The sequence below is a fragment of the Leucoraja erinacea genome, chromosome 5 (assembly GCF_028641065.1).
Source record: "Leucoraja erinacea ecotype New England chromosome 5, Leri_hhj_1, whole genome shotgun sequence".
In the NCBI taxonomy this organism is placed as follows: Eukaryota; Metazoa; Chordata; class Chondrichthyes; order Rajiformes; family Rajidae; genus Leucoraja; species Leucoraja erinaceus.
The window spans coordinates 62186054-62198213 of record NC_073381.1 but is presented as its reverse complement, the minus strand read 5'-3'; the positions used below and the strand labels follow the sequence as shown (position 1 = coordinate 62198213).

The following is a 12160-nucleotide window of genomic DNA, read 5'->3' as shown; positions in this document are numbered from 1 at the left end:
AAGACAGACATAAATGCTTGAGGGTTGACCCGAAACATTGCCCATTTCCTTCGCTCCATAGATGCTGCCTCACCCGCTGAGTTGCTCCAGCATTTTTGTCTACCTTCGATTTTCCAGCATCTGCAGTTCCTTCTTAAACATTTGCATTTAGAAAATTAGTGGATGCTGAATACTAAAATCTGGAAGCAAGTTGTTCTCCCACCCTCTTTCACCCCCTCCCCTCATCTATCCTCGCCTCCGACCACATCATCCAAAGAGCTAACCTGGCAGTACCATCCTTGTTCTTTGCGCCCCATGAATCTCCAGTTTTATCCACCAAATAGACTAGTTGTGGCCTCCAGGGGAAATGCATTAAGACAATATCCAGTTCAAATCCCAGACGGTTGTGATATTGAAATGAAATGAAATGAAATGAAAAAATGAAATGATTCAATTTATTGTCATTGTCAGTGTACAGTACAGAGACAACGAAATGCATTTTTAGCATCTCCCTTGAAAGGGAGACACAGGGCGTCGCGGTGTGCCCGCGCCTGCCGCCGTACATTCCATTACAGGCAAAGGTGGGTGAAGTGTCTTGCCCAAGGACACAACGACAGTATGCACTCCAAGCGGGATTTGAACCGGCTACCTTCCGGTCGCCAGCCGAACTCTTAGCCCATTGTGCTATCTGTCGCCTAATCTGTCGCCTATTGTTTGAATGCTGGGGTATTGTGTAGATATTCTGCTGCACAAGCCAACTTCTGTCAAAGTAGCAGCTTTGATGTAGTAGTCACCTTCTCATTCCAATGCAAGAGATGCAACTGTGATGAGGTTATGACTTAATTACATCAACTAATTTATCTGTGGGATATCAAATTAGTTTTAACAGGATTAAGGCTGTCCAATTCTGAGTGAGCTCAAGGGCACAAGTGATGGTTTAGCTATGGGATTGGTGTGTAGGAGGGAGACAGCAAGTTCAAGCATATCAATACTTAGCCAAACAGAAATATTGTAAATTTACCTTTCACCATGATCTGTGGAAGGAACAAGAGTTCATGAAGATGTTAATCTGAACCCGTCAGCTCTAAAAGTAGAATAAGAGATTTTTTCCTAATCAACATATTGCCGAAACATCACAAATCTGCAAATGTTAAAACATGATTGATAAGAGCTGATGAACTGTCTCCATAGATGCCGCCTGACCTGCTGAATATTTTATTTCACCAACTCACTGCATTGTTGTTTGAAGCTCATGCTTCAGTGGTTACTATGCTTCCTACATCAGTGGTTGGGAAGCACTTTGATTTTATATTGGGAAACTTCCTCTCTAGTTTGCATATTCCAATGAACATTTGTTTGAAATGCAGCATGTCTACCAGTTAGTTGGAATTCACCAAAATTACCAAACCCATAATAGTACCCCAAAATTCCCCAAAAAGTGGAAATAATCGTGTAGTTTCCCCTAAGGAGCAATGAACTTAAGAATATTCAACACAGATCAAAAAATGATCTCTCTACCCGTGTTTAATACAAATTTCTAGAAATTACACTACTACCACATCAAGAATTTCTAACATCCTCATCTATCGCACCTTTCATCTTCTCAGTGTTAAAGCTCAGTGGTATATCGAGGATTCAAAGGGATCAGGATAATAAATTAACTTACAGTTGGCAGTGAACCTGAATTGAATAGATTTCAACACAGGTCTCAAAAGAAGAAAATTTGCACCATCAAATTCAAACTTCCAACAATTCCACTTTGTCAATGAATAAAATTTGCACAGCAGCCTAGTGGAAGCTCCATATTTAAAAGCGTGCTCGACATTTTTCTAATGTTCCATTGTAACCACCAACTCGGTTTAAGTGTATTCAACTTGTCCCATCTTTGAACTTGAATACCTGCTTGATGCCGTGACATTTATTTAGAATATGTTCTTTATGCAAGCCATGAAATCGGCTGTGTAACATTTCATGTGGTTTTTAAAAGGTTCATATTTGCCTTCAGAATCAAGTTGCAAAACGTGTTGCTACTTAACAGAACACGATATGGAAGCTAAAAATCACATTCTATCTCAAACTGGAACAGGCTCTGGCAACAATTGTTGAAAATGATTGAGTCAGTGCCATATAGCATGGATAGGAAAGAACTGTCTGAAGGGTCTCATCCGAAAACATCACCCATTCTCTCTCTCCAGAGATGCTTCCTGTCCCAGAGTTAATCCAGCATTTTGTATCCATCTTTCATATAGCATGGAAACAGGCTGTTCATCCCATCATCTAGATTTCTTATTCATGCAAATCCCACTTGCCTATATTCCTCCAAAACATTCCCATCCATGCACCCGTCTTGGTTCTTTTAAATGTTATTGCGCCTGCCTCGACCACTTCCTTTAGCTGCTCATTCAATGTATATACCACCCTATGAAAAAGTTGCAGAAATTCAGTTTTGTAAAGCAATTAAATCAAATCTTAAATTGAGTTTCTAACCAAGAGGCACAGTTCAGGATCAAAATTAAGACAAAATGGTGTAGATTTATCTAAAGCGAAGTGAAACTACTTATAAATGGCAGGGAGAATGGATGGGTTTGTAATCAAATCAATATTGTAGACAGGTTTGTGCTGGACATTCAAAGATGACCGACTTTGAATTCTGTTGTTCTGCAGCAAGAATTTCATTGTCCTATCTGGGACGCATGACAATAAACTCTCTTGACTTGACTAAAATTGGAGACAATATCCTTCAAGGAACTGGCTGGTTTTTATACATTTTTAGTCATTTAGTTTGGTTTGAATGATTGTTGAACAAGCCATTTATTTGACTTTAATTTGAATGTGTGCAAACAAGTTAGAATATTGCACATTTCAAACATAATGTATAAACAAGCAAACTACATGGATTATCTTTACATTTCCTTGAAATGATCAAACTTCTGAAATTGTGTTGTTTTTTTAAATTGCAGGTGGTGAAACCACCCTAGCCTCCAATTACTGTGGAAAATGCCTATCTTCATTAATCCCAATGTCCTTTCATTTTCCAGCAGCATCCCCAAAAAAACAAATCAAACAATTCTTTTGAATCTCTGTTGTGCCAGAACCATTTTAAAGACTGGGATTGAGGGAACAAGGGAAAAAAATCCCAATACCACCACTGCTCCAAATTCTGGATCTTGGCTACATATGGACACCTACAAAGTTATGCCCCTGTCCCACTTAGGAAACCTGAACGGAAACCTCTGGAGACTTTTTGCCCCACCCAAGGTTTCCGTGCGGTTCCCGGAGGTTTTTGTCAGTCTCCCAACCTGCTTCCACTACCTGCAACCTCGGGAACCGCATGGAAACCTTGGGTGGGGCGCAAAGTCTCCAGAGGTTTTTGTTCAGGTTTCCTAAGTGGGACAGGGGCATTAGGTTCTCAGCAGGGAATAAGGATGTGGGGGTTTCTACACCCATTCGTGAAACTGATTGAAACCACATCCAAAACTACACTGCCTTCCCTACTCCCATTAAACATGGGTTTATTTTCAGTGGTTCAGAAACATTTTTATTTGCAGTGATTCAGTAACATTGTGCCTGAAAACATGAGTCAATAAAGACTTACAAAAAACCCCAATACCACCACACAAGCCTCTCCATCAATATGGCCCCACCACTTCTAAACTGTAGGAGCTGGAAGGCCCGTCCATCCTCAATTTGCACTAAATATTTGAAAGGATAACAGAATGTTGAAATGCAAAATGATAGTTCAGCTATGCCTTTCCTTGAAACCATGTAAATGTGTTTTTTTCAACAAGTTAATTGCATAAAATTTAATGCCATCCAACATTGGCATTTATAAATCTTCCATTCTTGATTAGTACAGGTGTCAGAGGTTATGGGGAGAAGGCAGGAGAATGGGGTTAGGAGGGAGGTAGATAGATCAGCCATGATTGAATGGTGGAGTAGACTTGATGGGCCGAATGGCCTAATTCTACTATTCATTATGATCGTATGACGCATTTGCAGTAAATTCTGCTTAAAATCACAAAGGAACAAAATCCTACTTAATGGTTTAAATTTACTAAAAATGTATGCTTTATCAAATTGGTTTCCAAAGGATTCATGCACTAAAAATCAACTAACTGTACAATTTGTAAATAAAATTTAATTAACACCATTCAAACGACAAGTGAAAACCTGTTTGTTGCTGGAGGGCAATGTAAATATTCAACACAATGGCTTTGGATTTTAGCCACTGATTAGGTCTTCAGATACTTACTGGCTTCCCATCAATGTTTGGGTCAGATTTCCACCATGTTTAAAAGCTTGAACATAAAAAGCAGCAAGAGTTAAGGAATTATATAAACAACCCACAATTTTCTGGGTGCACAGAAAGTGTATTGAAATAAGGTGGACAGAAAGTTGCAAGATGGTGATTGATAGAAGGTAAGAGAATAAAGCAAACACTTTAAGCATCTCAACTGATTCATCTTTTCTACCTTCTGTTTGCACCTTCCTCCTCCTCACCACTTCAGCTGTGATGTAGACTGATCTACCAGCCTACCATTTTGTGTAGCTATGAACACACCCCACCCCCCAACTACAAAATGAACAGAATAAAAAAAACACTAAAGTTGAAACTTTATTCACATTTATTTTTGCTTTTAGTGTGCTCACGGAAAATTAGAACACCTTAAGCAGAGAAGTTTAATAGCAATTTTGTAAGCAAAGTTACATTCCATTTCTAAGTCAAATTGGTCAAAGCTTCTCCAGTATTTACAAAAAACCATGATAGACAAGATGCTACACAAAACGCATTGCATCTGAAGAGTTTTCCCAATTGTCAAAGACGACTGAAAAAAAAAGCATTGACTGCTGTAACCAAACATACAACAGTATATAAACAGCAACCATTCCACTTATCACAGCTTTTCATTTAAAAGTTTTTGAAAGATCTTCCAAGATGACTGCAATTTTACAAAATGGGCAGGGTGAAGAGTTGCAAACTTCATGTGCTTCTTGATATTAAGTTTTCATTTATACATAATCACAGTTAAAAACACCCTGCTGTAATACATAATTACACTTTTAAGGTCATGAACCAGCAATAAACAATAACGCCTATACAACTTTTCCTTCTTCTACTTATCACGTTGACTTGTACAGCTAAAAATGAGATAAGTGAAAAGTTTCTATGATTTAAATGTATTACTAAAACTATTGATTTTGATACGGATGTCCTTGTTTTCTTGTATTAAGATTTAGTGTTGTAAACTGTATGGTATAACTTTTGTAAGATGTGATTTTTTTTGTTTTAAAAGACTAATCCTTTACATCATTAGTTTGTGGCACATTTGCTTGGCAACTACACCGCTGCATTGTGGTTTTAATATTACTTCATTTACATTTCACCCAGGATTTACCCACCCAGATTATCCACACCATTGGACGTGTCCATATATTGACCAAAAAAAATTTAAACTTGTATAAAATGATGCAAAATATGCAAAAACAGTAATACTGATGCAAAAAAAATGACAGAGCGAGGTTTGGGGCTCATCTCTGCCTGTTGGAATGGTGGTAACAGAATGAATGCGCTGGGATTTTTAAAAATTAAAAAAAAGCCTTTAAAATCCCTGGTCAGACAGTTCTCCAAACCAGTACCTGGCACCACTCCAACAAACAAACATGGAAAAAAGGTCCATTTGATTATTACTCCAGTTTGGGGCTCTTTATTGGTTTTGCTCTGCTGATTCGGTAGCTGGTGCTGGACTAGACTCGGATGGTGCCTCCTCTGGCACAGCTGGCTCTGGGGCTGCGACAGCTGCTGGTGGTGCTGCTGCTGCTTCCTGCTCGGCTGTGGATGCTTCAGCACTGGGGGCTGGGTTGGATGAGGCCGCCTCTGCCGTGGGTTTCTCTTCGCTGGCCTTGGGCTCCTCCGGAGCTTTGGCTTCCTGTACGTCCGGCCTTTCGGCTGCCTTCTCCTCGAGCTGAGCCTCTGGCGAGGCAGTGCTATCTTTCTTAGCCTCCGCTGGAGCAGCGGGAGTGGAGGTGGCGGCGGCGGTGGCGGTGGTCGCCGAGGCTGCAGCGGCGTCGCCCTCAGGGGCGGGCTTGCTCTCCTCGGCATTGACCGCATCCGCAGCTGCCCCTTGCTCCTTCTCGCCTTCTGTAGAGGCGGCTGGGGCTGCGGCGGCGGCAGTGGAGGCTGCGGCAGCGGCAGCTTCACCTTCAACGCTCTCCCCCGTCTCCTTCTTGGTTTTCTTAAACGAGAAGCCGCTCAGCTTGAAGGACTTCTTGAAAGAGAAGCGCTTCTTCTTCTTCTTGGGGGTCTCGCTGTTGGTGGGGCTGGCGGCGGCCGCCGCTCCTGCTGTTGCTGTAGCCCCTTCCTCGGCTTTGCCCGAAGCCTCTCCCTCTGCCGGGGTAGTGGTCTCTGCTGCTGCTGCTGCCGCCGCCCCCTCCCCGCTGCCCTCCTGGGGTTTGGTGGCCGGGGTGCTGCTACCGCCGGCGGCCGCTGTTGCTGCCGCCTCTCCCCCTTCCTCCTGGGGCTGCTGCTGCTCCTTGGTCTCCTCTGCCGGGGTTGCTCCGTTCGCTTGCACCTCCTCCTTCTCCACCGGCTCCTCGGAGGCGGAGGAGGCAGCGGCGGCCGCCGCAGGGGAGGCGTCTCCGTTCACCTTCACATGGCCGTTCTCCTGCGGATCGCAGAAAGCGACAGAGAGAGAGACACAGAACAAAATGGAGGGTTATTCAAAACACCCAGGAGGGAAGAAGCGACATGTACACAAAATGGCCCGACACTGCTTACGCATTGTATTAAGGAGGAGGGAGGGGGGAGAGAGGTGCTTTGTTTCTGCAGCCCGGGCTGCAAGGACCGTGGGCTATGAAACAGGCACATCCCGTGGAAGCGGCTGCAAGGTCATGGGCAACACCTGGGGACAGGTTCAATAGCGGTTCCCGTTCTCTACAAACAATAAACGCCGTATTTTATTTCAAATAAACCAGGATCTAGCAATAATAGCCATCGCTGAAACATTCTGTCTCCCCAAACATCCTGCTCGAATATTCCCGGTTTTTGGCATTGAAGGAAGCAATTTCAAATTAAAAAAACGGGCCATGATTATGGACACTTTGCATTGTACTGAAGGCAGCAAAGGACACTGCACGCCCCTTCAAAACAGCCATTGCTGTGGACGGTATTATACATTTTAATACACTATCATCAGGCCCTCTGCTGGACAAAGTAGTACCCTTTGCAACTGGAAAGGCAGCAGCGACTTGGGGGTGGGGAGGGAGGACTTTTGTCCAAGTGTCCCATTGGGTGCTAACGTGCAGCGATGCCATCTGCCCGTGTTTGAAGGCGTGGGGGGAGGGAGAGAGGGAGCTCTGAGTCCAGCCGGGTTGCCGCTAGGAGGCGCTCCTGACCACAGCTTGAGCCCCGAACCACTGGTGGCTCCGGGCGCCGATGGCAGGCAATCGAAGTCCCAAGGTACAAAAATGCTGGAGAAACTCAGCGGGTGCAGCAGCATCTATGGAGCGAAGGAAATAGGCGACGTTTCGGGCCGAAACCCTTCTTCAGACTGAGAAGTCCCAGCCTGGATCAGCCGAGCAGGATCTGTTCACTCACAACTAACAATGTGGGGGTAAAAACAAAATACACACAGAAACCGAGCTTCTGCTACTGGGGGCGACTCGATGGTTTCTGATTGGAGTCGATGTCCCCGCAGTCACTATGGGTTTAGCGCGGTGTTACTGTCACAAAGAGGGAATCACACCAGTAGCCCGCGTTTGCTGGTTGCAGGGGGAACGCGCCTTTTAAACCCTACTCCACTCGAAAAGGTGTTTCAAGCACTTCACTGCCAAGTACATACACCTCACATTGCAAATGCATCTACACCACCGGCCAGGCGAGATGCATCTTAATCGTGACTACAACCCCTACTATACCCCGACTTAAAATATCAATTGTTCTCAACATATGTAACCTCTGCTCGGCAAAACCCACATCGAAGCAACACTTGATTTCTATCAACCCTCGCCACGCGAGGCCAGACACATGAGCCCCATTGCCCATTTAAAATGTTTATTTTCCACGCTTAAGACATCTATTATTTCAACGCTGACCCTTCCTCATACACCGATTAGGCGGAGTGAAATCGTCCCCACGATTCAACCACTTCGTTTAACAATTTAACCAAACGATACAAATCACACATCGAACAGGATCAATCGAGTCCCACATATCGAGGCTACTCTTTGTTACAACGATCCCCCCACATTTCTTGTTACCGGCTGAAAACCACGCATTCCACGAACCCACTGCATCAAAATGATCCAAGGAATATCTAAATCTATCGCAAAATGAATACAAACCTGTCCGTTGGTTTTAGTAGGCGATCCGGCGGCAGCTTCCCCGGCTTTTTCAGCAACAGTTTCGCGATTTGCAGCGTTCTTGGAGAATTGGGCTCCCATGCTTGTACAACAAAGAAACTCCCAGCCAGCGAAAGAAAGAAAGCGAACAAAGACGCCCGGCTTTTCAATGCTACACACACACACACACACAGGGACGGACAGACAGAAGGAGGAGTGGAGGGGGGGAAAGCCGGATCACACCCCTAGGAAAAAAAAAGTCGAAGTTCTCTGCAATCAAACCTTATGCAGAACAGCAAGAAAAAAGGGGGCGAAAAAGGCCACGTTGCAATGGTAATAAAAAGATCCTAGATTTGTAGCTTTTGCTTTTCGACAAGGGGGGAAAATGGAGAAATCTCCCTGAGCGCTAATAACATGCAGAGTCCAACGCCCAAATGCATAGATGAATGGGCTACTTAGCAATGACGCCAACCGAATCCAGCCACTTCCAATCACAGCCTTTCAAATCCAGCACTCCGCCAATCTCAGGCTGCCAGGGAGGGGCTAACAATTGTAGCAAACAATCAAGAATATTTTCTCGCCAAATGTATCGCTGAAAAGGTGCAGGGGGAAAATCAGGGATTTCTTACTGGTTACATTGGGCTGGACTAGATTTGGTGCGAGATGCAATATATATATATATATATATATATATATATGTGTGTGTGTGTATATAGATATATGTGACATGCTAAACAGGTTTAAAGTGCTTTCTCTCTCTTGGATTAAATGGGTTCACACAGCTAATTGGGTTTCAATCAAGGATGGTAATTTCTGATGCTGGCGATTTGTGATCTAGTTTACTGATAGTAGTGAAATAAACACAAATGCCCGGAAGAAATACACACAGGGACAAAAGCATTTCTATTCGCCTCGTCAAGAAACTTGGTTAAACATTTGGATTGCTATTCGTGCTTCTCATAGCCAACAAAATATCCGCTGCCAACGAAATATATTTACCAAATGGCGTCTCTCCCCCTGAATATGTTTTATGCTCACAATTCTGCTGATACGGAAGCACGCTTCGTTACTGTATTACTATGCAACTGCTTCTCGCGTGTATATCACAAATGGGAAGAATATGCATTTATTTTTCTATCACTCGCTCTTTGTTCAAGTAGATGGAGGGTGGGGGGAGAAAAGGTTCTACTTTGGATTCCAGGCGACGAAGAAGGAGTACGTGAAATGGTTTGTTAAATGTGTCTCCCCGCCAGTGGCGTTGGGCTACTATTGGATCTGCTATCATCACTGCGGTGCCGAAGTCTGCTTTTCTGATCGTCCGTCTGTGGTGGCCGGAGAGTTTCGTAGCTTAAACAAATGACTTCGCATTGACGCGTGGATAAATTATTGATTGATTTCCACCCCCCGCCCCCCTTTGGGCTGTAAACACATTCTGCACAGGGTGCTGGCGCTCTGTGGTAGGAGGTAAACTCGCAGATGTAGATGGTGTCTCTTGGACCGACGAGGAATCTATACCTATGGGCACTTTAGTCCCGTTTGTACACCGTCCCTTCAACCTCGACACACGCACGCACACACACACACGCACGGTGGAGTCTAAGTTACTGTGAGTCTAAGCTGTATGCCTGATTCCATAGGAAAAGAACTGCTAGTTGCCATGGCGACTTCCTTCAACCCAACGATGACCCAAAGAGAAGGGACGAAGTGGATAAACCTTACAAAAAAAAGATCCAGGCTCTGATCGCACACAGCACAAAGAGAGCCATACAGAATACGGCTTTGTGTATGTGGAAGTGACATTGATTGGACTGGGACACATGGCTCGCAGTGTGAAAGGTTTTAACATTAAGCGTTTTCCAACACAGTGCAAAACAGCCGCCCGAGGTATGGTTCTCTGGCTCTCCCGAGACCCCCTCTCCCCACCCCTCCTCGCTTTCACTTCACCCGCAAAGAGTTAACCTGTGGTAAGATATTCGACTGCCACACACACTCAGAAACCAGGCGAAGGACGACAGGGCTTCTTTTGGTTGGAAGCTGCCACCAGATTTCTCTCTGGGGAAATGATCTAATCAATATTTGGTCCAGCAAACCACGTCAAAACAAGGCGTGGAAAAATAGTGCAGCACCCTTGTTTACGAATCACTAAGAAATTGGCGCATATGTGGCAAAGAAGTGAGGGATATTTTGATATTAAATGGAAGTGGTGTATGTATCTGGCGAGATAATGTGATTTATATAATGACTAAAGAACAATGTTGAAATATGGATGTTGATTGATGTTTATAACAAACGGTAAACATGCGATGAGAATTGCATCAGCATTTCTCATCGCGTATTTAACATTTGTTTTAAACACCAATAAAAAACTCCCAAATCTATTAAACTGTATTCAGTCATATTCTGCCATTTAATTCAATTTAACATGGATGTACAACTCTCCACACCTGAATATATTTAGACAGAAATCGTATAATTTAACCAAAAGGTTTATGCAAATCAAAGCAGGAGTCTAACATGTGATGTCATATGTTATGAACTTCAGGCCAAAAGTCACACGAAAATAAATGCCACTATCATAATTACATGCTAACAATCTTAAGTGCATGAAAGGTAAGGCAAACGTACTCACAGTGGACCCAAGCATCAATTTGTAATCCGCTGTACATTTCCTGTAGGACAGGTTGAAAGGTTTGATATGGAGATTCATTTTTCATTAAATGTAGTTATATTAATAGCTATTATTCTTTCAACTTGAGCATTGTTTCATTTTTCATAATAAGTAAAATTGTGTTTTATTGCGTGAGATTCAATCTTTAACAAGTATTTTGGGAGCTATATTTTATTTACAATTAGTTCTACTGGTTTACAGTGGTTAAACATGTAAAATTCTATTTTATTGCATTTGGTATGAGATTTTATGTGTGCTGTGGGGCCACTGCAACTTAGACAACATTCCTGTGAAAATAACTATCAGTGATCTTGCTCGTTTTCAACTTCTGCCCCTTAACTTTTGTTTTAGTTCTAATGCTACTTACTACAAATAACAACATAAGGAAAGATACACCTTCATTTTGCATTTTATACAACTTCAAGTCATCTCAAAATACTGTTTAGATATGAAGGCAGTTCAAATGTAGAAAAATGGAAGCCAAATTGCACAGTAAGGCACTGACCACAATAATAACTGGATAATGTTATATTCAGTGGCATTTTCAAAGGAAAAGTATTGATGATGATATTGTTCCTGCCCTTCTTTGAACAATGCTCAAAGAATTTCATACATCCATTTGGGAGAGCAGAAGACAATACGGCACTGGAAAGTCAGCCTAAATATTTGTGTCTTTTTTAGATTTTCTCACTTAAAGGTAAGCGTGTTAAAACCTAAACACCACTGTCCATCTAAAGAACAAGGTGTAAGTTACAAATATAATAAACACAATAATTTAATTCATACTTTCTATCCAGGTTTTAAACCAATGCAGACCTGGAAGTGGATAATACCTTGCTTCATTAATGGAAATATAGAAAAGTCACTGCTTTCTAATGAAAAAAAAAGACAGGTGTAACCTTTCACCTTTCCTATTTAATCTTTTTTGTAGATCTTAAGGGATGCTAATCCTATTTTGTTTTTTTGTTTAATCTGAAAGGCAATGACTGCCAGTTTGCTATTGAACATTTGATTTTAAAATTCTCATCCTTGCTTTCATGATTCCATCTTCTCAGTCTCTGTGGGTTCCAGCTGCCCTCTTATCCCGCAAGATTGCCAGATATCTGCTATTCTGGCATCTTCATCATCCCCAAATTTAATGTTTCCACCATTAGTGACCATATCTTCAGATGTTAT

At 42.7% G+C, this 12160-nt stretch overlaps 1 protein-coding gene across 1 annotated transcript; it reads right to left on the bottom strand.

Annotated features, from left to right (window-relative positions):
• Nucleotides 1-4586: 4586 nt before the first annotated feature.
• Nucleotides 4587-8787, bottom strand: marcksa (myristoylated alanine-rich protein kinase C substrate a). The gene is made up of 2 exons (XM_055635775.1): nucleotides 8320-8787; nucleotides 4587-6641 (listed from the first exon to the last, which is right to left on the bottom strand). Exons 1-2 carry the CDS (start codon nucleotides 8416-8418, stop codon nucleotides 5685-5687), a joined length of 1056 nt encoding a protein of 351 aa, XP_055491750.1. The 5' UTR covers nucleotides 8419-8787; the 3' UTR covers nucleotides 4587-5684.
• Between the last annotated feature and the right edge of the window lie 3373 nt (nucleotides 8788-12160).